Genomic DNA, 26909 nt, shown 5'->3' on the forward strand with positions numbered 1-26909 from the left:
GAGAGACCTATAAAGTTATACAGCAACCCGTGAAAAAACCGTGACCTGGTGACTAAAATGCGTCAACGAATATTCGTGCGACTTCCAAAGAAGTGGGGGGCAGCTCGTCTCCATATGAGTAAAGACAGGCACCGCTGCAGACGGGTGAGAAACCCTCATCTAACAATAGGTCTGGTTAATGTTGCTTTAGTGGGCCGTAGTACGATGATGTGGAAGACTACTCGTAACCATCACATAATTATCACAATGAGTGCCAACCAATCCAGTTTTCTCCTTATTATTATTTAAAAATTAAACACGTATTGTAATTTTCTCTTGTAAAATATTCCGGAGATAAACTAAACCCCATACAGATTATCGTTTAGTGAATACTCCGAAGAGCACATTCGTCAAGGGGGATAAGCAAATGAGAATCGGAACCTGAAACGCAAGATCACGACGGACTAGTGGAATTACTAGTCCATGTAATTCTAAATAACTTAGAAGTGGAAGCGTGAGGAATGGGCTTCGATGTGTAAATAATGTGAAATGAAATGGTACAAAGAGAGTTCCAAAGAGGAACAATATGTCGGGTCTATGATCGGAAATTCAGGAGTACTCAGCAATAGAACCGAAATTCAAGTGAAGAGTTTGCCTCAGTATAGCGAACAGACAGCATGTATGCCAGTGGATATCACAGGAGTATGGGTGAGCAAGCCTAAAACGAATCATTAAGATGGGGATGAAGAGATCTACGAAAGTATGGCGGAATACATAAATTGTTAGTAGTTAAAAATTTAATAAAACTAGTAGTTTGGAATGAAATAAGCCAAGACATAAAAACAATTGGAAAACAGTACATTGGGAAAATGGAATCGAACACGAGAGAAGTTAATAGATTTCAATACATAACATTATTTGATTCTGAAAAGTATCCTGGTTGAAATAGCAGTTTAAGGTGATACAATTAGAAATTGCAAGGAGGCAGAATAATATAACGAATCGATAAAATTGTAGCGAATGAGGGATTCAGGTGACATTTCAAGAACTGCAAAAGCTAGTGGGGCGCAATTTATTGCAAATAAAATTTAGATAGTAAAATAAATTAGATTAATTTTACAATTTAAATATATTATTTTTCAGTAAATATAAACTAGGTACAATCAAACGCCATTTTAAATTCAGGAAACTGAAGAAAACTATGAAACGTACATTAGAAGGAGAAAAGTAGAATGAAAATCAACCATTGGTCTGCAAAAATCAAATCAAATCAAAGATTGGCCTGCTAAAGGGTTTTGGAAGAAAATTTGGAAACGCTCTCGATACAGGCAAACTGACGCATGTCAAAACTCTGAATACGGATTATGGCCGTGCAACAAATCTTCGGTAAAAGAAAAGCTGTCACAGAATTCCCTGGATCATGGAAGCAGAAATGCTAGTCAATAGAAAGAGGAGAAAGAGGGAGTACAAGAACACCTGGGCAAAGAACTTGGCTTTTCCTGCCAAGTTTTCCTTTTTCAACTATCGTGTTCTTCGCGTTTAAGATACGAAAATTTACGAGCTAGAAGACATAAAGAGCTAGAGAGAATGATGAAGAGCAATATATGGTAAATTAATGACTATGACTGAATAAACCTGGCATGCGAAATATAACGAGGGCTAGGATAATGATGTACAGATGGCACCTGGTTTTTCCAGTCTCATCTGGACAGGACAATGGCTCCGCTGGCGTTACAGCAAGCTTTTTTAAGCTCGAAATGAATTTCGCAGAGATTTAGTGGGTATATATAAGGTTCCTCATCTATCCAGGAGCGTCCTGTTTGGCTGTTATCCCACCACCCCCTGATGAATATCCACCTGGAATGAAACACTGGGGAGATCGGGAAGATGCAGTGGCTAACTGGCTTTCCACCAAGAATGACCTGATTTGAATCCTGGAGACGATCGATATTTTTCAGTGGTATCCCTATCCCTACTTGAGGAGCGTTGTGGAGAGCACTCTAAGTGAGTATCACGTCCGTCGGATGGGACGTTAAACTGCGGACCTCTTGGCGCCTTTCGACCAGAGTAGGCTAATGCCGACGCAGGGTTTCTCTCCAACCTTCCTTTCCCATCCATCCCTAATGGCGCAAATGAACTTATCGGTCGCCTTCCCTAAAACTAATACTACTTAAACACTAAATATCCAGTATGACGTAGAAGTGTCTTGTAAGGACAAATGAGTGGCCCGCCGTCTTTATAACGACTAGGTGGCTGCCAATATCAATTCTAGATCCTGCTGTAAAGAAACAAGGATAAAGAGACGAAAAAGACAAGAATGAGCACTTTAGTAAATTATCTTTGATACTTACATCGAGAAATTAATGAAAGAAAAGAAAATTATTGAGCGATGCGTATCCACGGAGAACAAATCAGTCAATTTCTTGTTGTCGACATTGCTGAAGTGGCAGAACATAATAAATGGGATATGAAGGGTTGACTCAGAAAAGTTGAAACCAAAGTAAAACCTCAGAGTAAACAAGAACAAGCCAACAAAATGATACATTGTGCATTCAAGGTCTGTTCAAAAAAGATAGTAACAGATATCAAAGAAGGAAATGAAATGAGAGAACATTTCGAAGAGTTTATCACTTTAAGAAGCATAATCGGCAGCGATGCAAGAAGTAAGGACATTAGTTATTAGTTAGAAAATGAGTTAAGTAAAAGAGGTTCTACCAGTAGAGAGGTCCACTCGCAGCTTATATTGTAGCCTGGAACCAAGGATACACTTCATTCAACGATGTCCTGGGGGAATACTTCTTTACATTAATGAAGAGGCATTTCCTATCGTATCACCGAAAGGGAGAAGGTTGGAAGCAGTAGATATGGGGTGCGATTGGAGGACTATGAAAATCAAATTGAACGATCGAATAGCTAACGAAAGGGTAATACGAGAGTGGTTAGGAAGATACAACAGTAAAGGAAAACCCTGGAAATAAGAAGGGGATAGATAAAATTGGCACATTTAATGACGATGAATAATTTAATAATGATGATGAATAACAATGGATTATTGAAGACAACCGTCGGGGATAAAGTAAACGGGGAATTTACAGGGGAAGGCCCTGAATTCGATACATAACACAGGTACGAGGAATGAAGGACGCCAGAATGAAGAATTATGCAGGCATTTTAGATTTGAGGTTAGTCGATTGAAAAGTTGAGTGAAAAACATTGTTAAACAAATCTTAGCACAGATGATCTGGTGGTGATGAAAATGAATTGGCTTACATGGGGAAAAATATATCCAGGTAATATCAAACCACAGTTAATCATATATTTCACAAAGAATTCTCTTCCAGTCGTTAAAATAAATTAGCTACGTCTCCCAGAACTTAAAGAGAAGTCTCGTAAAATGCTTTTAGAACGGTTGAACGCACTCAGGCAGCAGCACTGAGACGAAAATAAGAACACTTGGTGCTTGAGTGTCGTCCAACGCTTGTGACCGCGTTCACAAAGACCTTCAGCAAAGAGACTGTCACTTTCAGTCCCTATTACTCAACAGTTCACGTCGGGAAATAAAAATATAGACAAAACCTCGGGATGCAAGAAACGTTCATCCTTTGTTACCACTGTTAGTCCACCCCTTTAATGAAGCAACTCCCTTCGAGAAATAGCAATTAATTAAACGTATCCCAGACAATTTACTGATGCTTTCCAATAACGTTAGCCTTCGTTCCTTTAATTTAAAATGACACAATACACCAGTGTTATTTTGTGCTGTTCCTAGTATTTTCCTGTAGCATGCAATTTGTTAAGTCGGAGCTCAGGTTTTTACGCATATCTCAAGGGTATTCTTACAAAGAGCATAATATCTTTTAATATTTGGACGTCTTCCCCTCAAAAGTTATGGGGAACTTTCATCATAACTTTATCTTCACCTATCCGGAAATAAATAATTAAATACTTATTTCTATTACACTCTGCAACTGAGACGAGTGGCTTTAAGAAAAATGTCTCGACGCGATACGGCATTATCATTTGAGGATTTATTAATGTTCACGTGCAATATTTCCCTCCCGAAAACATAGAGATATGATGATTTGATACCCTCACGTTCACCGCATTAACTCACTGCACACACAAACGCCAACATGGTGGAAAACCTGGTCGCCAGTAAATTCAGTCACTACCACTACTTTGGTTGTGGGTTCTAATCCCACCTTGATTTAGTTATGTTGTCACACGCACTAGACAGTCTAAGTACATGGAAATACACATAAAGCGCGAAATGATCTGACCGGTTGAAATCAGCTAAATCACCAATAACCACTACTATTGCTTTAGGATAAGGGCAATCTAAAAATTGCGATTTAAAGCAAGTACGTGCCTGAGAGAGCAGAGAGGTCCCCGGTAGTGAGTATGAAGCGAGGCGGATTGCAGAAAATCAGGTGATGGTGACGAGGGCGAGCACGTGGGAGCACCAAAGAGAAGGATATTGTCATTTCCCAGCAATGAGGACGTAATGTGACTCCATAAAGACCATTGAGCACCGCCTTTTATGATTTGGAATCGGGTTCTTCGAGAGCATTTTGAAATTACTGCTCCTGGGTAAATGGGGCGACTCTTTTATTCGGACAAGGGACTCTCCTCCTTTCTTCCCTTTTGTCACCGTCCCATCCATTCTTCCCTTAAGGGTGCATTTAGGGCACGGACACCTTGCCAACAGGGTGCTGGCCCCGGTGCCGACCTTTTCTCTTCTCTATTATGCCGGCTTTCTTATTCTTCTGCCGACGGCTGTGTGGGGGAGCGGGCCGGCCGAGAAATGTGCCACGGCTCAAGAGCGGTTGAAACTGAATATTGCACGCATGATTACCTCTTTGAGAAAATTATTAAGTTAGTGCGTAGATTTGCAACCGGAAATCACATGGGCTGCATAGAAGCGGTCTAAACAATATTGTTGATATAGATATTCCTCGATAAAATCGGTCTTATGATCGTGGCAATAATATATTTTTGTCATAAGGAATAGTAAATGGAGTTTCGCACAGCTCATAATCACGCAGCAGTGCATTCATATAGGAAGAGCGAAGGACGAAGTCGAGATATAAAGTAGCACATTGCAATTAACACATCGCAATGCCATTCTTTCCTATACGTAGCTTCTTAGTTATCGAAATTTTCTCTCTGACAATGTATAAATGCTTTTTGACCAGAAAATTATATTGATTTAGAACCAGATCTTCACATCTGGTGGGTATGTCTCGGGAGAATAATGAAATAGATTTTATGGAAAGATGTATTTAAGAAAGAGTGAGGATGTGTTGAACACTATGAAAGGGGAAGGGAAAGGGGATTCAGTACAAAAGCAAAAATGTATAGTGGAAAAGAAAAATTAAAATAAATATGTATGTATTCAATGCTGGAAGATGCGACAAAATGGAAAACACTAGAGAGGCAACGCGAGGGAAGGAAGAGAGATCAGACGAGATGTGTCAGTGAGGACACTGTTCAGAAGAATAAGGGACTTGCGCATCAGAAATTACGGAAGGAGAAGATGGTCAACTGAAGCGTACGGAACTTTATTTTGATACAGTCGAAGAAAAATAATCAATACATCGTCTATCATATGAAACGATATCAAAGAAGACGATCATTTTGGACACGCCGCTCCGGCAATCGTAGTTCGGATGAAGATATCTTGTCTAGTTGAGCATCAGGACCCGAGCGAAGGAATTTTATGTGACGCTACAACGATCCTTAAGAGTTTGTGCGGAAAAGTCAAGCATGCAAAAATTAGTTTCCACTTAAATAATCATGCTAGCACAAGGCGAATTTACGGGCAATACGAACAAAATCCATGAACAGTTTTTTTCTGTGAGAGACTTGGCAAATAGTTGCCGAGATGTGAAAACTAACTACTCTTAGAATTGGAAGTTGAAAGAAAGAAATGGTTACTCTGTGCGGGAGTTCCACTGAGGGGATGAAAAGATAACCCGTAATAGATTTCTCATGCGCCTTCAAACCATCCTCAGATCATGAGACAGCCAAGGGATGTATTCCATTTATTTGTAATTTATTTTATATAAATATGATATTATTTTGTTGGAATTATTTAAGCATCCCCACGAATAAATATCATCTATTATAAACAGGAGGAAATAAGAGCTTGGAGTGAAGAATTCTGAGGGAGGAGAGGGTAGCTAAGAGTATACACGAAAATGGTCACTGCTACAAAATATCCTCTCACACTGGCCTCACCGGGACCTCGCAAACTATGAATTAACGCCAGTACTCAGCTTTTTTTCGTGACGACGAAGGAAAATTTCAACCAAAATTAAGTTTAACTTGTAATCTTGATTAAAGAAATGCTTCCCTTTCGTTTCAACAGATAAAGATTCAGCATAATGAATTTTAAAGACGACATAATTATAGTGACAGAGAAACAAGGTTTTTTTAAAGGCGACAGGAAAGAAGGACGCTTTTCAACTTGGGGCATGAGATGTAAATGTTAGCTCTGAAGATTTAGTCAAGACAATTATCAGTTGTTGGCAGTTTTGAGCAAGACAACACCAATACAAAGCAATGCAATGAAAGTTAGACTTGAGTGAATGATCAATAACTGATCGTAGCACTTTTCCACTTGACAACATTTTATTTTACGACCGGGTTTCGATGTATTACATCATCATCAGGGTTTTCAAAAAATATTTTATCAAGTGGAAAAGTGCTACGATCAGTTATTCATTATGTTCGACTTCCACCACATCACGCCTGAAGCTACTCAATTTGTTGAGTGAATGAAATTTCCTATTTGGGAATCAAGATCGGTAGCTTGCTCACCATAGTTAGCAGTGAACATAGCCAAAAATATTTTCCCCGGTTTAAAAGGTCAACTCACAGCAAAAGAGAAAAGCCTCAAAATTGGAACGCACCTCATTGACAAGTACTACATAAGGAATGCAGCGATGGAAACATACTTCTCTAAGGATGTGAGACTCAGACATGGAAGAATTAAGAAAATTGGAGCGCAATAAATTAAAATGTGGTACCTGAGTGAAAGGATGATCAAATGGACGGATGATAAAAGTGAAGATGACGGTATAATGAAATTTCTAAAAAGAAGGGGTAACGTTACCGGATTTATTTTAAGTTATGATAACTTGACGAAGGCGTTTGTCGAAGGTAAGGCGTTCTGAATCCGAGGAAGACCCCAGAGTGACTCATGGGCTAAAGAATGGTACACGACAGAGTGGATGAATCAAACCCATTAAGAGGTAACTCCCATAACAGATTCGAGTGGAGAGTTACATGCCACCGATCCGAGGATTGATCAGTTATGTCCCATACAATGCACCGGAAGCCGCTGCAAGGAAAAGGGCGGGGGATAGAGAGATAGATAGCTAAACGTCTTTATTCGTGCGAAATTGAGACCATGAGGTCCCCTCTTCCTTTTAACCCTTCGTTAAGTAGATAACAATAATAGTAATAAAAGGAAATATAAAGCGATATAAGTGAAAAGGAAAAGAATGGTAGTGCATACACATAATAAAAGAAATAAGTACAAGATGCAATCTTGTGGGAAAAACCTTGGGAGTTAAGACAAAGACCCTAGTAAAACCCGCGCAGGGAAACAACCACAAAGAAGTGGGTGTAAAAAACCTGCGAAAACCCTTCAAGATAGTAAAAAAATAAGTAAATATATAACAGTGTGCAGGACAGTACAATACAATATGGTAATACATATACAATACGATGGTGTACAGTACATTAAATACATATATATACACAGAAATGCATAGTAAAGTAAGATCAGATATAAGGTTGAAGGCAAGGTGAAGTTGATGGTCAGAAATTGTACAGGTAAATTGGGAATGAGGTCATCTATTTCTGCATAGGAGTAGATTTATAGAGAAATGATTTCGTCTTGTAGAATCATTTTAGTGTATCTGTTTTTGAACGAAGTGAGTGACTAATAAATTGATGTTATGGTACTGGAATTTTATGTATCAATATGCTATCACTAGTATGGGAGCGATATATTCGATATATGTGCCAAACGAAAGGCTTATGTTAACTTAACACAATAATAATTAACATGCTCTAAGTTGCTTTCTTCGAGCCAGTTCATACTTGTCTTGTCAAATGCTTTGTCTTGACCCTCTTTTATGTTATCACAAAATTTCACTGCTCTTCATTTTTTACTTTAAATTCTAACCATCATTTCATACACATTCCGATTATTGGTCTACATCGCTACATCTGGGGATCGGCTTGGTTCCGTGGCTGGGGCATTGGTTTCACATCCCAAGGACTAGGGCACGAATACGGGTGCTGGCAAATTTTTTCAGTGGTACTCTGATCGCTACTGTGATTGCCACAGGGAGAGCCCTTCATGTGAGTACGCCGTCCGTCGTATGGGATGTTAAAGTATGGACTTCTTGGAGCCTTTCGTTTGGACTAGAATAATTCCGACACTGAGTTTCTCACCTCCCTTCCTTTTCTAAAAAATCTGCGTTTACCAAATGACCTCACTATCCCTAGCTGAACAAATGCCCTCAGATATCGGTCGCCTCCCCTTATAACTACCACTACTCCCATTTGAGTACTCCGAGATATTCCGGAGGTCCATCTGAATGATGATGGGCTCATAAATAGTCACATAGGGTCGAAACCTTTCTGCTTTTTACGCCCTCTTCCTACCAATCCTATCTCCAGGAGATCTCTTGACAACCTGACAAAAAATACCGTATTCCATTGCCAGCAGTTCCCGGGCCTCATTTAAACATTTCCCCTGAAATAGGCTGTGTACGTCTCCTCCGTCATCACCTCGTCTTAAGTCTTTTAAATACGCTTCACTCATATGAGCTCTTGCTCAAAAAACCGTTCGTAGGCTCATACCTTTGGGATGTGGTAATGGGAGAAACCTTACGTACTTCCACAAGATCTCTTTCGAATGCTGAACTTTAAAGATCTTCTCCTGAAGTTTGACCATTACTCGTTTTTGAGCTGTTTGGATCTTTTTGCTGCATTTAAGAAAGGGCGAAAGAAGTTGACGTATTTTTAAGTACCCATTTTCTATCAATGGGCCAGGTAATCAAGTGTGTAGAAGGCTAGGCCACTGAGTGGAGGGCCCACGTTCGATTCCGGGTGATTCCTCTCGGCTATCTCAGCTTCAATCGAAATTTATAACTATTTTGGTAACAGATCTTCCCTGGAAAGCACTAGCGGCACAGGGAAAGGAAACAGCCTAGCTCCCCATTACCAAGATATGTGAATTTTGCACGCCGCGTAGGACTAAGTATATGGTGAGATTGAAGTTTTGAGGTTCCCCATAGGATAAAGGCCAAGCGTACTCCATAACTCGTAAAAACTTATTCTAACACGCATGCCTGAGGCGACAAACGAATCCACGATTTTTGTTTGGCAGACGTGTTACGAACATGATTATCCTGGCTGGCTGAAATTGAGCCTAAGTTAAAATTCCATTCATATATCTCATGCAATATAAATTATTGCCAGCAGTTAGTCATCTATTTTTCCATTGCTTCATTATTTTGCACTATGACCGATGATTTTCTGCTTTGGATGGAGTTACTGTTGAATGTACCTCACATAACCAAATCGCAGATTAAGGTGATCGTTCCAACAACGAATAGCGGGAAAAGGTCACAATGAAGGATCTCAGGTTTTCCCGGCGTATGGTATTCAAGAAGTTCTCTCGGGTTTCCCACCCGACTGCTCAGGTGCGGGAGGGAAACGGGGAGTCCGGATGGGCAGTGTTAGGAAGGGGTGTAAGGCATGGTTGCCCATTATCACCGTTGCTGTTCAACCTGTATGCAGAGGAGATGATCAAAGAGGCATGGGAAGAACTCGAGGTAGGAATGAAAGTGGGCGGGGAATTCGTAAAATCAGTTAGGTTTGCTGATGACCAAGCTTTAGTCTGTCAGTCAGCCAAGGGGTTGCAAGCATTGCTGTGTGAATTGGAAATTCAGTGCGACAGGTATGGGATGAGAATCAATATTAATAAAACAAAGGTTATGCTATTTTCTAGAAAGAAAAAGGCTAAGCTAAACATTAAAATAGGAGGGCAAAAACTAGAGCAGGTAGAACAGTTTACGTATCTCGGAAGTGTTTTGGACCAACACGGTCAAAGTAGTAGGGACGTAAGGAGAAGAATTGCGCTAGGCAAAGAGGCTTTCACAAGGAGGAGGGAGTTGATGACGGGGACGTTGAGTAACGATGTTAAGAAAAGACTCGTAAAAACTTTGATATGGACCGTAGGTGCGTACGGTGCGGAAACGTGGTAATTGAAGCAGGAGGATATACGTAGATTGGAGGCTTTTGAAATGTGGGTGTGGAGAAGAATGGAGAAGGTGAAATGGACACAGAAGAGAACAAATGAGGAAGTACTTGGTATGGTGGGCGAAGAGAGGGGTTTGTTGGGAGCAATCCTATGGAGGCAGGAAAAGTGGATGAAGGGGGTGTTGACCGGCAGTGGGATGTTGAAGACTGTGATAGAGGGTAGAATGTTGGGCAAAAGAGGAAAGGGAAGGAACAGGATAGGGATGTTGGACGGGATGAAGGGAGGAAGAAAGTACTCAGAGATGAAGAGGGACCTGATATAGAGTAGGATGATGGATTTTGTGTTTTGTTAGGAGTTATAAAATGTTTGTTTGGTAGTTGTGTCCAACCAAAAACCTACCTTAACCGGTAGATTACCTTAAAAAAATATATATATATATGTATGTGTGTGTGTGTATGTACGTAAAGGAAAGAGATGCTAATGAGTGGGGACCCAAATACAAAAAAAGATTAACATTAAAAATAGGATACAAGAAGGACGCGCATTTATTGACTTTTCGAAAGTCTGAGTTATGCATGTAAATTAGCTGAGTTGTAGTTTAAAATACCCATTGATATGTTTACATAGCTCCACCCAGAAAAGTGAAAATAAATTCCAGATTTTTCCCGGATTTGAACAGTTTTTCTGCACTTAAGAAATGCTGTATAACGATAACATAATTATGCAAAACTTGCTGATTGCACAGACGCGAGATGAAACAACCGAAGTGGGCATAATATGATCGGTGACTGAGTAGAGGATATCCCAAACTGTGAATGTAAGGAGCATGGCTTACCCGTTTCCCTGAATCTTACAACAAATTTGAAATCTGAGGGAAATTCGTAATGTGAAACTGAAAGTAGAAGAACATTTTATAGGAGGATCTGATTTTTTTATTTGTTCTTTCGAGTTGTAAATAGAGACGACGATGGATAAACCATCAGCCAGCTTAAGTTTTACTTGCCATCTTCATTTCGCATGCCTGGATAATTTCAAAACTTTTCCTCATAAACCGAAGTCTTACTTCTTCATCAAAAGACTTTTCTCATTCGTTAGCTAGCTCTTATGATTTCAACATACGAGAACCGAAACGCTCAACATTGAAACTACACATCGTAGGACGCCTACCTGCCCGTGGAAGCGAACATCGCTGGATCAAATGCGCACAAAAGCCGATGAATGGGCGGCATGAATGAGGTATATTTCACGTAAAAAATGGCAATCATAACGCGTAAAAAACTTCTTTATTGGTATTTGCTTAATTCATTCGCTTCCAATCCGAAGAATGTGGGCTGGCGTGTCTAACCAGTTGGAGTCTGATTCGGCACTGGCTTTAATTCCTGACTTCTCTGCCCACCATAAATCGGAAAATACGGTGTCGCATTTCCTATTAAACACAGTCGTCGGATAAGAAGAAAAAATAAGTGTGGGGATAAGAAGAGGATTCCCGGTTTGGCAAAAGACAGGGTGAGACTCGAGAAAGAGGTGGCTTGAACCCAAAAATCGCCTCCCACAGGATCGGCGAGCGGTAAAGGACAGCCTGATTACGAATATTTGAAATGAAATGATTTAAGGCATGAAGTTTACAAAGTTTCAGTCTTTGAAATTAATAAATTCTTAATAAATGCACCCGTTATTAATAAGGGACGCAGGTATATCATTATAGTACCTGCATCCCCCTATTAATAACATTTCCGTTCAGCGTAATTACACCGCAGATTACAATTTCTTTTTTGTCTCACGGGCCATCGTAAGAAACCGATGCAGTTGATCCATAGTTATAAAGCCAGCACGACAGACAAGGAAAAGAACCATATTGATTGCGACATATTAAAAACAGTTATTTATTATTAACCAAGAAAATCTGTGGGTGTGGAGCGGATTTAAATCGAATCCAATTCTAAGAATAAAGAGGATACAACAAATGTTTTTTTCAAGTAGTTGTTCAAGAATTCTTAGCTTTGCTGTAATTATGCCAAAATGTTTGGAAGATAAGCGTACAACAATGAATGCGTCTTAAAATCCTAACATTCCCCATGCCGTTTGAATAAATCATGTAGTGAACAAATCAATATGAGTATCATTATAAATTTAACTGTCATCATCAACTTACACAGCTACCTATCATCACAGTGTATTGAAAGTGATAGGTAAGTATTACGAGGCGTAATTATTCATAGATAAGACTCGCTAAAGGGAAACCTTTTCCGGTACTACGAGCGTCATGCCTTGGTTTTTTTGAGGTTATTTTATCACGTGATAATTACCAAATAATTACCCACGTAATTATTACTGTGACTTACCCGTTATTTGAATTGTGCTGCCTGTTCCTGCATGGTAAAACCACTATGGGTGGCGTAGTTGCTCAGTGATCAGAGCAGCCAGCAACTAACCAGTGGTCCTGGGTTCAAATCAGAGAGATGTCTTTGACACCCCCAGCTAAGCCCAAAGTAATTTTCTGGGTACCAGAACTCCCAGGGATATTACAGACGGCGTAGGGAAAGCATCTGGCTCCCGCTTCCTAAAACTGAATGTGTGAACTTCACAACATATGAGCCATAGAGCATAGTACCAAGTGAGCTCTGGGAAAAAACTGTGACGATACAAGCGCAATTAAGCCGATTATTGAAAAAATCTGAGCTTTAGTTGCATAGAATAAATTGAAATAGCACGCATAGAACGACATAGAGTGAAAATTGAAACATGTCACAAATTCTCGGATCTATTTCAAAATTCCCGGGTTACCACGGATTGTCTGAGATTACTGCGTGGATGGAAACCCTTCTATATCATTGTTGTGAATTCCCCCTTTTCAGTTTGCAACAATTTCTTCGAGGCACAGAAAGGCCGATTAGGAAAATTGCCAACGCACGCCTAAGCTAAAGGGCGGGCGATTCAGAACATACCGAGCAATAAACTTCTGTGCCGTCTTCTAGACCCTCAACCATGCACCTCTTCAACCATGTTAGTCCATTGGAAAGGTAGAAATAGACGCAGTTGATAATCGGATAAAGTTAGGAAGACAAGAAAGATGCGGAAGCCCGTTTAAACGAACAATGGTAACTATTTTGACCCGAATTAGCTTCCATTGCAGATTTTTCCACCGGAGAAAATTTACACGATTTTAGTATAACGTCCAATTTTTAAGACCGGTACGATGAAAAGAGCATATCCAAATAAAGAAAGAATTTTGAAAGCTACGAGCAATTTAATATTTACCTATTAAATCTGAGTAATTGGTGGCCAGTGGAGGGTTTGTGACACGGGCACTTCCAGAGCATGTCTAAAAGTAAGGGCAAGAAACTGAGCAAAATCTTTTAAAAATGTTCATTCAATCATTAACAATTCTGGAGACTGAACATGAATTGCTCAACTGTTTACGGTATTCCTTCTTGGATTCCTTCCCTAATGTAGATACGTCAAATTGTTGACTGGCATTGGGACAGCCGTCCCAGGTTGACTGAAGCCACAAAACGAGCCGTATTTGTGTATCGTTTGGGGCCGAGCAAAATCGGCCGGCGCAGCCCTCCAGCCTTTGCCAGCACATCCCGTCCGGGCCCTCCTTCCACCCGATCGCCAGTGAGGCGCGTCCGGCGTTAAGGCGGGAAAAGTTGATGGCTCTTTTTGCAGCCGGGAATGCATGATGCGAGGGGGTGGAGGAGGGAGGCTTAGGGCCACCGTCCCCACCGTCTACCGTCGACCCCCGAATCAACCCTGGGAGCGCCACAATCAAGCCGGCGGCGGTCCAGACCACTGCCCACCCCCACGGAGGAACAAATTCGCCGCGCTCTTCCCCGACACGCCCCCCAGGGGGTGATCCCTTGCGACGGGGGCGAGAGCGGGGGTGAGTTAGTTCCCTTCACGGACGAATTCCTGCCGCCGGAGCGTGCTTCAGAAGGGTGGAGCGGGGAAGGGGTGGGAATGGGAGGGCGGGACAGGGAAAACGGAACTTGGACCGGGGTCTTCAAGTACCTCGTCTCGATATCTCGGCCGCACGGGGCCGTCCTCAAATCACGCGAGACCACTTTCGGCCTTTTTTTACCCCCATCCTCTACCTGTCAAGGATCCGTGTGATACGACCACCCCCCCTCCCCTTCATATTAACAATTGGCGCGATCATTAAAAAAAAGGAGCCTGTAAATAAAATATGACCACGCATTGATTGTTGAGAAGAGCGTTTTTCACTACGATTACTTTAATCGGTTCAGTTTGGTGTTTGCGCTGGAGAGGGAAAATCGCAACGTGACAAAATTCGTTTTTTTTCATATTGGTATTATATAAAACCTACATTGGAGAGAATTATAGTAAGCCTTTCAAAACTCGTTTTTTTAGAGGTAGTCGAGGCCGAGATTTCTTGGGAGTCATTATGATAATAGAAAATTAAAAAAGACTGCGTTCTGCAAAAAATGTAACTCATTCTTTCGATGGTTATTGGCCAATAAAAAATATTTTTTGTGAAAAGCAGTCTGTACTACTTTCCTATCGCTTAAAAACTCATTTAATAGATGTATGGGCGTAAATAATTTTGACACTATGTTTTTATTGGTAAATATTTGTCCAATGTCACTTTTGGTGACCAATAATATTTAAAATTCTTTTTCACAAACAATGGCTAATAGAACTCAATTATAACCCTTACGCAATATTCCCTCTGAACCCTTTTCTAGTCCCCAATAAGTGAACGAAATGAAATGACACGCCCTCACTTTACCCAAAAACCTTACGTAATTAAAGGACTACCCCTACTGTGAAGTCAGCGACGGCGGTAAAATGAAGGTTTCACTCACTGCGTGGGTCAATTAGTTAACTAAGCGAAGTGGTAGTAGTTGAAGCATTTCCGATTTTACTTTGCTCCGAAGAACAACAAGCTCAAAGTTGCAAAATACAACACGAAGCAGCGTGACAACCGTGATAGCACCGGAATTTTCATACCCCTGGCCAGAATGCCGCCCGATGCGGGTTCGCATACACCGGGTTTATGTGGACGGCTAAGCGAAGTTATATAGAGGCATGGGATGAGATATCCTCGGGTGATTTTTGTTACTGCCAACCAAATTTCCAAATGCTCTGAAAAGCTTCACAGATACTAAGATACCTAACATCTTCCCTATCCCTACCGCAGATCCGCCGAGGTGGTCGAAACTTCGGTTATCGACCATGATGAACAGGGTAGACAATTCGTGAGATGGAAGCAGCGCCGGGAGAGTGAGAGAGGTGACAGTGGGAGAGGTGATAGTGGGAGAGGAGACAGTTGGAGTGAGAGAGAGACGCATCATCGTGTAGGGTGCGGCACAAAACCCGCTCCCACTTGGAAAGTGGCCCCCCGACCAATCCGGGTTCGCAATGCCCCACCCCCAGCTCCCTTCCTAACTACAAGAATACGCTTCGTATTTCCACATGCAATATTTATTCACACGGCCCAGGGTTTAACGCGTGCCATCATCATCAGGTGCAAATATAGGAAACATTTCCAGTATTTGCACGTGATGACGCAACGCGTTGAAACTTGGGTCTTTGGAATACATTTTTTATGTGGAAACGCAAAGTGTATTCTTGGAGTCATGAATCGTTTTCACAAAGTAACGCACGAAACTAATGGTATACCGAGCTCTATTATCTCCTCCTAGCTGTGCGCGACTCTAAAATTTGAGCATGGCAATGAGACATGGAGTTTATGTGGCGATATTTCTGATGATTTACGTCCTAGTGTAAGTGCATTGCATCATATTTCATATGCGCCAATTGTTATTGCATTGCGCAATCTAAATGTAGATAGTATATGAATGCACTCTACGGCATGTGTATTTACAGCTCCCTTTCCATTCATGCATACGTGCGCCATTCCCTTTTTGGTAGGTAAAGTCAATAATGGCCTGATTTTAGGTTATGAAAGGAAACACTTTCCATTTTGGTATATCTTCGATCCTTTTCTATCGTTGCACAATTGTTTCACCTCTGTCGCACTCACCCATTGTCCCATGCTCTTCTGCTCCGGAGCCTTCTAATATTCTTCACCTTGAGAGTCTCGTCGATCACGTTCACCCATGAATTCGTCGGTGTACCCCTTCCTATCAAAAGCTATTACTCTTCTCTCATCCCTTCCTTCGGTGATTCGTCTGGCAACCATTCTCCTGACATGGTTAAACCAACGAAGCACATTTTATCCATACTTATCTATCACAGGCTCGTTCAATCCGCTCCATTTCATGACTCGTTCATTCCTCACCAATTCTCTCCAGTTACGCGTGTGCGGGTATGCTTTCAAACCATTTCTGGTTCGAATGGGATATACCCACAATTATCCACCCGAGGATTTGGTTCGGTTTAGTAGGTAAAAGTTGGGCTTGCCAAGTAGTAAGCCCAACAGTGTGTAAAATTCACACACACATCAGGGTAGGCGTACCAGTTCCTTTCCCTGTACCACCTATGGTTTCCCTGGAAGAAATGGCATTTCCCAATTTTCTTCGCGACTTTGAAATCGAAAACGGTGACAGTTGCGATATTATGACGATAGGTAATGTAGAAACTCTAAAAGAGCCGCAATTTCATCTAAAAAATCGTAAACAAGTATGATAAAGGATTGATTGCGTTAATGTCTGAGGATTTAAGGAAGGCAAATACATAATCTTTGTCGCAATCAATTTTTTCACAGCATTCCAACCAGCCATTCAGGCTTCCGATGAGTACGACCCTTCTCATATCCCCTCTCACCGACACATACCGCTTTGAAGGTTGGGATGTGGGTAAGAATTTATGCAATAGCATCACAGCATTTAATTTATTGCTATTATTTTATAAAGAAAATATATGCATTAGGAAAATGTGGTTTACTCACCTGCTTGCAGGCTGATCTACAGGATCCTGAGGCTATTGAGCAACAATGTGGTTCTGAAATAAAGTAAGAAAACGCATGAAATAGCCATTCAGTAATTTATGCACATTCAATACAAATATACTGTAATTTCCCACTAAAAAAGCAAAATACCCGGTATATGGCTTATATGAAGTATCAATTACGAATAAAGGCCTAACAAAAATAGGGAAATATTACAAATAAGTCACAATTGGGGGAAGTAAAAAAGTTAATTGCATTAAAAGACTACAAATATAAAACGTGGATATACTTAGAAACGTAGTAACTTAGAAACGTAGAAAAAATTAACTGATGAGACCAATAAAGTACGTTTTTATAACAGTCGTACACTGAATTTAATTGGAAAATTATTAAAACAAATAAATTTACCAAATGACACATTTGAATTCATACATTATTTATGCAAGACGAAAAACGGCATCGCGACGATTACCCAACCTCCTTACAGGACCGACTTGTCACCAGCAGAATATTTCCTATTACCAAAGGTAAAATCCTTCTTCAAAGGACGTCCACCATGGGACCCTAAAAGCCGTCAAAGAAGCTTGCGTGTATATTCTTGAAGACTTTCTGGAATCCGCCTACCAGGAAGACTTCGAGTAGTGGAGAAGCCGCAGGTTAAAGTGTGTCGACACTTAAGGGATGTACTTCGAAGAATTCTGAGGCTTTGTAGCAATATTTTAAATAAGTTTATCTTTCCGAATTGTTTCCCGATACTTTTTATGCAAACCCTCTAAGAACAGGTATCAGAGAACTTGGCGTGACCCAAAGAAATACACCCCATAAACCTGCGCCCCACGACCTTTTTTGCCCACCGACCTAAAGGGAGTGACAGGATTCACGACAGAACCCCATCCGATATTTCCTATCACCTTCTGACTACTTCACCTCCCTTGCCCGTCTACAAGTATGGTCGATTATACATCCGATTTCGAAGAGCACCCTATTAAAAATGCTCCCGAAATTGACAATAACCCAGTTTCAATAACTCCGTATGATAAAGTTTAAAAACTTGATGTTTTCAAGAGGAAAATTATTCGGATTTTAACTTGGAATTACACTGAGTATAAGAATCGAAACGCGCGATATTATTTAATCCGTAATAAGCTAATTTGAGGTTCTGATTTTTCCAGGGGTGATCGAACTTGGAAAAGTTTCTTCGTGATATTAATAGAAGTGTAAAACTAGCCCTGGAAATGATCTACATCCACAAAATACTCCACAAAGGCATGTTAGAATACCAGGCTTTTATGGATGAAGATTCAATTATTCATACATATAAATGCATACTTGCACAGAAAAATAAACACACGTACACCAACATATATACAACTATCAACATTATGGAGTAATGGGTGTGTTCGGGTGGAGTTTTAGATTTTTTAATGAACAGGTAGGTGTGGTTATGCCTGACTTTAATAGTACTGACATCTACCTCTCTTAATTTAAAAATTGTGGTCCATTAGTTGAGGTAATGCGGGGCCACAATCATTCCCCTCGTGTCACAAATGGTCAGTAGTACAAGTACGCAGCTGTTCTCCACCTCCGTCATAGCAAGGACACTGAGAAGTCTTGCTTTATCTCTTCGTGATTCTAGGGTCTCTCAAATGAATCATTAAAATTATTATTAACTACTATGATACTAACTTACTAATTACTCTCATTTGTTTCATGTGGAGTTCAATTATGGACATCCGGGCGGCCTCCACGGCCCGGCTTCTCCCAATCCCTCTGACTCCTCCCCTTTTCACCCGTGACATCCTTCCCTGGACCTTCTTTCCCGCTTTACTGTAAGGCTAAGACGGTACCCCTAGGGTGCACATGGGATGCCTGAAGGCAAAAATCGGTCTACGATTCAATAGCAGCCAAAATTTCGTCACAGGGATATAAAATAAGAAGGCGGTATATATATATATAAACAATCTTTATTGCTCTGGGAGCAAAGTCCCTTGGAGCAGAATACAGATTACATTAAGTTTTGAAACAAATTGAGTGAAACTGGTTCTAAACTAGTGAAACAAGACACAATTCAACATGAGGTGAACAAAACATATAAACAATACATACACACAAATACAAAGAACAATAGTCAAGCATTTAGCCCGATAGAACAGTAACAAGGTCATTTTGGCAGTGTAGTAGACAGATATTCAAACATTTTCCTGTTGAATTGGGATGTGTTCCTGGATAATTTTACTTTATTAGGCAAAGAGTTCCATAGTTTACAGGATGAAATACTGAATGACTTTTCATATATAGCCGTGCGGTATTTGGGAAGATGGAATGTTTTTGTAATGCGGGTTGATCTCTTTGTCGTAAGTGAATTGAATATAAAATTTTCATATAAATATGAAGGGGTTTTTGAATGCAGAACTTTAAATAATTGTGAGGCCTTTTGAAGCATTCTCCTCTGATCGAGTTTTAACCAATTCAACATTTTATAGTAAGGAGTTACACGTTCATTAAAACGCATATTAAAGATGAATCGTAGACAAGAATTTTGGAGCCTTTGTAATTTGGTACTTAGCTCCTTATTCACATCAGCGTAGACAACTGAGCAATAGTCGAGATGTGGTAATACTAACGTTTGAACAAGCTTCTGGCGTAACGTTATAGGGATTAGGTGTCTGAAATGTTTCATTGTGTAAAGAGTTTTGTGAACTTTATTAGAAATGGCATTTACTTGCTCGCGCCAGGTTAAGGTGCTGCTTAGATAAACTCCTAAGCTTTTCACTGTATTTGAGTAGTCAATTTGAATATTTAAAACACTTATTTTAGGGAGATCACTTGCGAGCAGCATATGTACATTGGCGGTGCTTCCAAAGATTATCGACTTGGTCTTTTTGGGATTTAGATTTAGCCGATTTTCAGTCAGCCATTCACAGATGAGTTGGATATCCTTGTTGACCAAGTCAATGGCATGGTTAAATTCAGAGGGGTAAGACTCAAGATATATCTGCAGATCGTCAGCATAAAAGTGATGTTTACAATGAGTTATTATGGTAGCTAGTTCTTTTATAAAAATAGTAAATAATAAAGGCCCGAGAATTGACCCCTGTGGAACTCCACATAGGACAGGTTGGAAATCAGATACATTCCCGTCTTCATCTTTAACAGCTTGCTGACGATTAGACAGATAGGAGCGAAACCAGCGAAGGACAGAATAAGAGAACTTGAGTTTGCTCATACGTTCCAGTAATATGCCGTGGTCTACTGAATCAAAAGCCTTGCTCAAATCGAATTGGACTAAAACCGTTACCTTTTTTGCGTCTATGGATCTGCGAATATCATCAGTTACCTTTATCAAAGCCGACTGAGTGCTATAGAGCTTACGAAAGCCCGACTGATACTCATCGAAGAAATTGTGCCGCGTAAGATGCTCCACTGTAACCGTATGAACGATTCGCTCGAGAGGTTTGGAAATAGAGCAAAGAAGTGCAATAGGTCGGTAGTCAGACATTTCTTTCGGAGTTGTTATTTTCATTATTGGCCGAACTAGGGCAGATTTCCACAGGGTAGGGAATATAGAGTAATTGAGTGAGCAGTTATAGATGTTTAGTATCATAGGCATTACTACTGGGAGAATAACGTTTAGCATTCTTGCACTGATTCCATCGACGCCTGTTGAATTTGATTTTAAACTTTTCACTTGTGTTATCAGCATTTCGGGTGTATAGTGGGGGAAATAAAGCCTTCCATCGTCAAAGTCAGAGAATAATGCATGATCTAATGAAGTGAGATTATTTTGGGTTTGAGTAGAATGGTTACCATCCTCGACATCATTTTCATCCTTGAAAGCAGACGTGAGAAAGTAGCTATTTAAATCATCCAAGGGGAAGTTCATTTTGAATGGGGGACGTCTAGGCTTTCCAAGTCCGAGGCGCCTCAGCTCATGCCAAGTGGACTTTATGTCCCATTTATCGGAAAAGCACGAAACATAGTATTTTTGTTTAGCAGTACGGATTCGGTGCTGCACTTGATTGCGAGCCACTTTGTATTGTCCGTGAAGGTTCAGGAGTTGAGTTCTTCTGAAATTACGGCGAAGACGATCCCTAACGGCCATGAGGTTCCTAATTTCGGAGGTTAACCATGGAGCTGGATGACGTTTTGGCTGAATAACTTTTTTTGGCGCATGTGTATCAAAGAGTTGCATGAGTATTGTATTGAAGATATTAATTTTTTTATCCACCAGATGAGTTTTGAAAAGGTAAGGAGAAGAAAAATATGCCTGGGTAAAATAAATGTACAGTGCTCATCGTTCGACAAACTACGACAAACCCGAAATATCAAGTCAGAAATTTTGTACTGATACGCTTAAAAATCACAAAGTTTCGCTGATTTACAATGCAAAGTCATGGTTTGCATCTCTTGAGAAAGTGATGCCGAATTATACGCTCTGAACACGACAGAATCTCAAATGGAGGAACCGGCCGGGAATTTAAAAATTCAAAGACAAAATGGCCATAATTGCATTAGTAGTTTAGGACTAAATAGAAGCATACCTTTTCGTCAAACGCTGTAGTCACGTCTAGATTTTTCCAAAATAAACCTCTTTTTAACCTTTTGACAAAGACTCACATACTCTCCTCGTGAGTGGAAGGACTCCCAACCTAGTTTATTCCGTAGGCCCATTTACACCGGATTTCTTTTCGTCACAATTTCTCACAAATGTCATGGATTTGTCTTGTACGCTTTTATTATTTCCAATGCCATAACTAATACTCCTCTAATCGATCCCAAACACTTTCCTCATATTCCCTAAAATGAGAAATGAGTCCTTATAAATGAGAAATAATCTCTTCCTTTACTGTAGGGCAAACCCTAAGGGTACCCCTAAGGCGCACATAGGATGCGGGGAGGGATTAATGGAAGGGTCTGCCGGGTGGTGAAAATGTTTTCTTGTCATCTAATTTCATTTAATTTTCAAGTTTGTTGAAGGCGAACTTGAACAATTTTCTAATATGTATTGGTCAAATCATAGGTCGGAGTTGAGAGTAGCACCTAAACACTACACTGACTTCGAGATTTCATTCCATACCGTTCGCGGTGTAACGTTTTCCATTTCATTTTCCCAGAACTTTCAACATTGTTTATTTAAGAAATATTAGTCTCAGTCCCTGCCCTACACTAATCAGAAATACTGAATTCAGTTGTCTCGGACTCAGCTTCGGGAAAATTAATGAAAGCTGAATATTGGAAGGGAAGATGTGAATTTGTGAAGTGTGGGGGGGGGGGATGTACCGCATTTCTCCGAAAATAAGACTCAACCGGAAAAAAAGTCCTATCATGAGTTTAAAGGATTCTCTAAAATTATGAAGTCCTTCAAAAATAACCTAACCTGCCTATTAGAGTCATCCAGACGGACGCAATTAGTACGTCCGTTGCAACCCACGAAGGACCTTTGGAATTATGAAATAATGAGATTAATTTATATTTATGCTTGGATAAATGTGAGCGTGAGATTATAAAAAAAGTTAAGCAGATATGAACATTCAATTCAGTTCCCACTTTGAATAAGAGCACATAAAAACATTTTTTTGCAGATTGATATTTGAAAATTAATTTTCAGCATTTCTCACGTAGACCCCAGAGGCTCTCGTGGAGTGGAATGCTAATGTTGCATTTACCATGATCACGCCATGACACATACCTCAACTACAGGAACATACGACAGGAACAAATTGTCGATGCGACATTTTCAGAATTTCCTTCGGAGGCAGCGTAGTCTTTCTCGCGTTTTCCTACCTGCATACACGGGTGAGCGTGGAAAATATTTATTCTGCGGGTAGCCCACCGACCGAGAACGTGGCTGAAGATAAAGGGTTCGTCCGGAAAATAAGTGTACTGAGCTCAGGAAAAAAACTTTATTACACTTTTACATATCTTAAGCTAATATTCCTCAAAATAGGACCCTTGTGAGTCGATACACTTGTTCCAGCGGCGTTCCCATTCCTGGAACGCTCCCGCGAAGGCATCATCGGGAACCTCTCGAAGACTCGTCGTCGACGTCTTCTCTGCCCTCCACGAACATCTTGTGCCACCGAAAGATCATGTTTCTGGACATGGCTGACTCCCCGTAAGCCTGGTTAATCATACCGACAGTTTCGGTAGACGATTTCCCAAGCTTTACCGCAAATTTGATGGAATAACGCTGCTCCAAAAACTTCGGCATTGCGTTCCGTGACGTGGGTCGAAGCGTGGAGGTTCGCGTTAACAGAGCTCCTCACTACACCACAGCTCAGAGCCGACTGCCTTTTTCAGCGTCGCTTGCCAACATACCCCCCTCCAATCGCAGCCCGTCAGAGCGGTGCTGGGCGCGCCTGGAGCGGCGCGCCCAGCCCAGGAGTCAGTACACTTATTTTCCGGACGAACCCTGTACATCGGCCTCCGACGCAACACTGGGGTCTAATTCATGAAACTTGCACTATACTATACCATTACACAATATAAAATGCATCTATTTTTCTCATAATAAATTATGTGAATAAAAAAAATGTGTAATCACTTCTAATGTATAAACCTTAACTCTGTGAAATTCCATCGCAATCGTAATGTGGAAAGAAATATAATAATTAGAAACATTTCCCACAATTGATATAGAGAAACGACACCAACCTGTACGAAACTTTTATTATTTTTCTGTATACAATGTATGTTCATTATTTATCATACAACCCTTAGGTATTTAGTAACCCTGTAATCCTCCTCAGGGGGGTGATTGACATAAATACAACACTTCTATAAGTTCAAAGGCTATTAGTATTTCATTAAATAATTAGATTGATAACTAGAGAAAATTAGTGGTAGCAATTCATGCACAGGTAAACAATAACAAAAAAGGAACGCAAAAATAATAGTTTATACATTCTTGGAGGAAATATTTAAGGAAATCTGACTACGATTTTTAGCTGCAAGCGATCATTTCCTACTGCGCTGAATCGGGAGAACGAAAAATGTATTGCTTCATCGAAGTCACGAATTTGATGAATGAAAGGACAATTTTAAAAGCTTAAAGTTTTTATAGATATTTAAATTGTTTTAAGTGCTGAAGAAGTAAGGTGTCACAGTCCCCTAATACATCAAAGTGAGCATATTATAGGCGTCACCCAGTGGGACGACGATAGAGTATCGTGATTTCTTTCCTCAGAAGTACAATACCTTACACTATTTGTGCTGGGTTATGACCTCTATCTCCCTAATCACTCAATGATAACGCAGGTATAGTTAAAAGGAACCCCGAATACCGTTCGACACGTTATTTCATAATAAATCACCGAGTCCTCTGAGATTAATCTAAAATGCCCGTCAGTAATTGCAGAGTCAACTTCAATTAAGTGCGCATAAAAGAATTAAGGGAGGGCCGAACACGATTCGCAACGGCACGCCGGACGCCACGTTCGCAAATCGACATTCCTACTGTCAATCACGACTTTCTGCCGGAGACTGGCCGGAGAGGTCCCAAGCTGAGTGACGCCGGGGAGTATTTTTCATGTCCCGAGGTGCTCGCGCCATCGGAGAAGGGATTGGCGGGCGGGCGGGGGAGTGGTGGTGCTGAGGGACGTGGGTGGGTGGGTTGGAGGATGAGGGTGAGAGAGGGAGGGGGTTGTAGAGGCGTGTGGGGGGGGGAAGACGCAGGGGGCGTGGACCGGCGTCAGCCAGTCCCTCCTCACCCGTGACGACGTCTCGATGGCGGAGTGCGCGTGACCCGCGTGCCTTATTGCTGCCGTCCCCAGAGGGGGACACGAAGGGGAGTTTTGCGGGGGGGGGGGGTCGGCCTCGAGGGGCGAACGGAAGGGGCGGGGGCGTGCGGATGGAGGTATACCCCGGGTGGCGGCATGGGGGCGACAGGAAACGGCGGGCCGTTCCCCGGCCGCGTGAAAACATCTCTCGCCATGGTTTCGGATGTGACCGACGCCTGATAATCAGCAGGCTTGCCCGCCGCGACTTTTTATAATGTGTTTTCGTCGCGAAATAACGGTCAGGGGCTGCCCAGGAAAGATGTCCACAGGCTAAGAGGATAGAACAGGGAATTTGGGGCGCGGGGCGTATTAGACGTCCAAATATTACACAGATAATAATTTACACGCGTAAGCTTTTGTGTGTGTGTGTATGCATGTGTTAATGCACGTGAAATATATCTATTTGTGTTTATGTATGTGTGAATTAAGGACTGGTATCCTGACAACCCCGCCACGCGTCCTTACGGTGATTTACAGAGTATTTAGTAAATTAAAAGTTTTTTTCTATGAGCAACACAGTTACGCAATTTTATTGGTTTTTCATAGCATACATTGTGGAAAAAGAAAATTCCACAAGCCTTGAGCGAAAATGGTTAAATTTATCACAGGCCAATTGCAAATTAGGATGACTCTTGGACTAACTATTCCGTCATCCTTCATGTGTGGAGAGAATTTAAATCTAACGAAGTCTTGAGGCTGGGGAAGTTGCAGAAAAATCGGTCTTTGAAAAAGATACTTGCCAAAAAATACCAACTTTCTTATCATGAGTTCTATTACCCTGGCCATTTCGGTGGACAATTCGTCAGTCGCACTAAAATTTTGAAGTGAGGCTTTCAAAAAGTGTTTTATATATATATATATAAAAGCTTTCAAAAAGTGTTATATATATATATATATATATATATATATATATATATATATATATATATATATATATATATATATATATATATATATATATATATATATAACACTTTTTGAAAGCCTCACGGACGTGAATAATAATGTATAACACTTAGCACTAGTGGACACAGACAAAAACACAGAAACACACAAAAAAGAGACTCACTAACTTTCGAATTTTCTGTGGTCGCAGCCACCTTCATCAAGGAAGAGAGGGACAGAACTGAAGGGAATACGAGGGCTGGAGCGATGGTTGGAAGGGGAAGGTGGGGAGAGAATTCGGAAGGGAAGGGTTTGGAGGGGCAGCGTTAGAAGGGTGGGGAAAATGTAGAAGGTGATGAGGGTGGAGGGGGGATGAAAATATGTTTGAAGCAGGGTAATAAATGCCTAACATTCATTCCTGGCCAATTCCAGGACTCCAAGAGCCAGATGAAGGATTACTAAAATATTTGGAGTTTCAGTAGAGGATCAGAGGGTGGGAGGGATGCTAAGATGGATACACTATAGCATTTATCAAAGGGAGTGTTGTGTTCGGAGGCATGCTTGGGGATAGGGAGCATATCAATTAGGGAAGAATTCTTGCATGAGACCCGGTGGTCGTTAATTCTAATATTAAGGGGTGTGGTACACTGTCCAATATAATAGACTGGGCAAAGTTGGCACCTCGGCAGATAAATTACATTGCTAGATGTGCAAGTAGAGTAGGGAATTGGTGGGAGAGAGTTAAAAAGCGGGTGGGAGAGGGATGGGATTTTGGTTTTGAAAATAGGGCATGTTTTGCATCTAGGTTTATTGCATGGGAGTGGTTTTGGGGTGGGGATTTAAGGAGTGGATTGGTTGATTTGAGAATATCGGATAGGTTGGCGGGGCGTTTGAAAATAACAGAGGGACATTTGGGAAAAATGTTGGCGGTGGCATTATGATTTTAGAGGATAGGGTAGAGATCTTTTAGGATTAATCGCAGAGATTCTAAGCCCGGGAAGTGTGTGGTGCAAATTGAAAGAGGGTTGGTTCCGCGGCGGAGGAAGGTTTGGGAGTGTAGGCATGTTTTCGGATCCTTTTCTTCAGGAGGGATTCGGGATAACCTCGT

At 41.0% G+C, this 26909-nt stretch overlaps 1 protein-coding gene across 1 annotated transcript in view; it reads right to left on the reverse strand.

Annotated features, from left to right (window-relative positions):
• Reck (Reversion-inducing-cysteine-rich protein with kazal motifs) overlaps nucleotides 1-26909 on the reverse strand; it is a 173244-nt gene that overhangs the window by 115118 nt on the left and 31217 nt on the right. The window contains exon 2 of the mRNA XM_071589030.1: nucleotides 17139-17191. Within this exon, the coding sequence (XP_071445131.1) occupies nucleotides 17139-17191 (53 nt within the window). The remainder of the gene's footprint in view (nucleotides 1-17138; nucleotides 17192-26909) is intronic.

The sequence above is a fragment of the Hetaerina americana genome, unplaced genomic scaffold, assembly GCF_022747635.1.
Source record: "Hetaerina americana unplaced genomic scaffold, ioHetAmer1.1.p SCAF_31, whole genome shotgun sequence".
Lineage (NCBI taxonomy): Eukaryota > Metazoa > Arthropoda > Insecta > Odonata > Calopterygidae > Hetaerina > Hetaerina americana.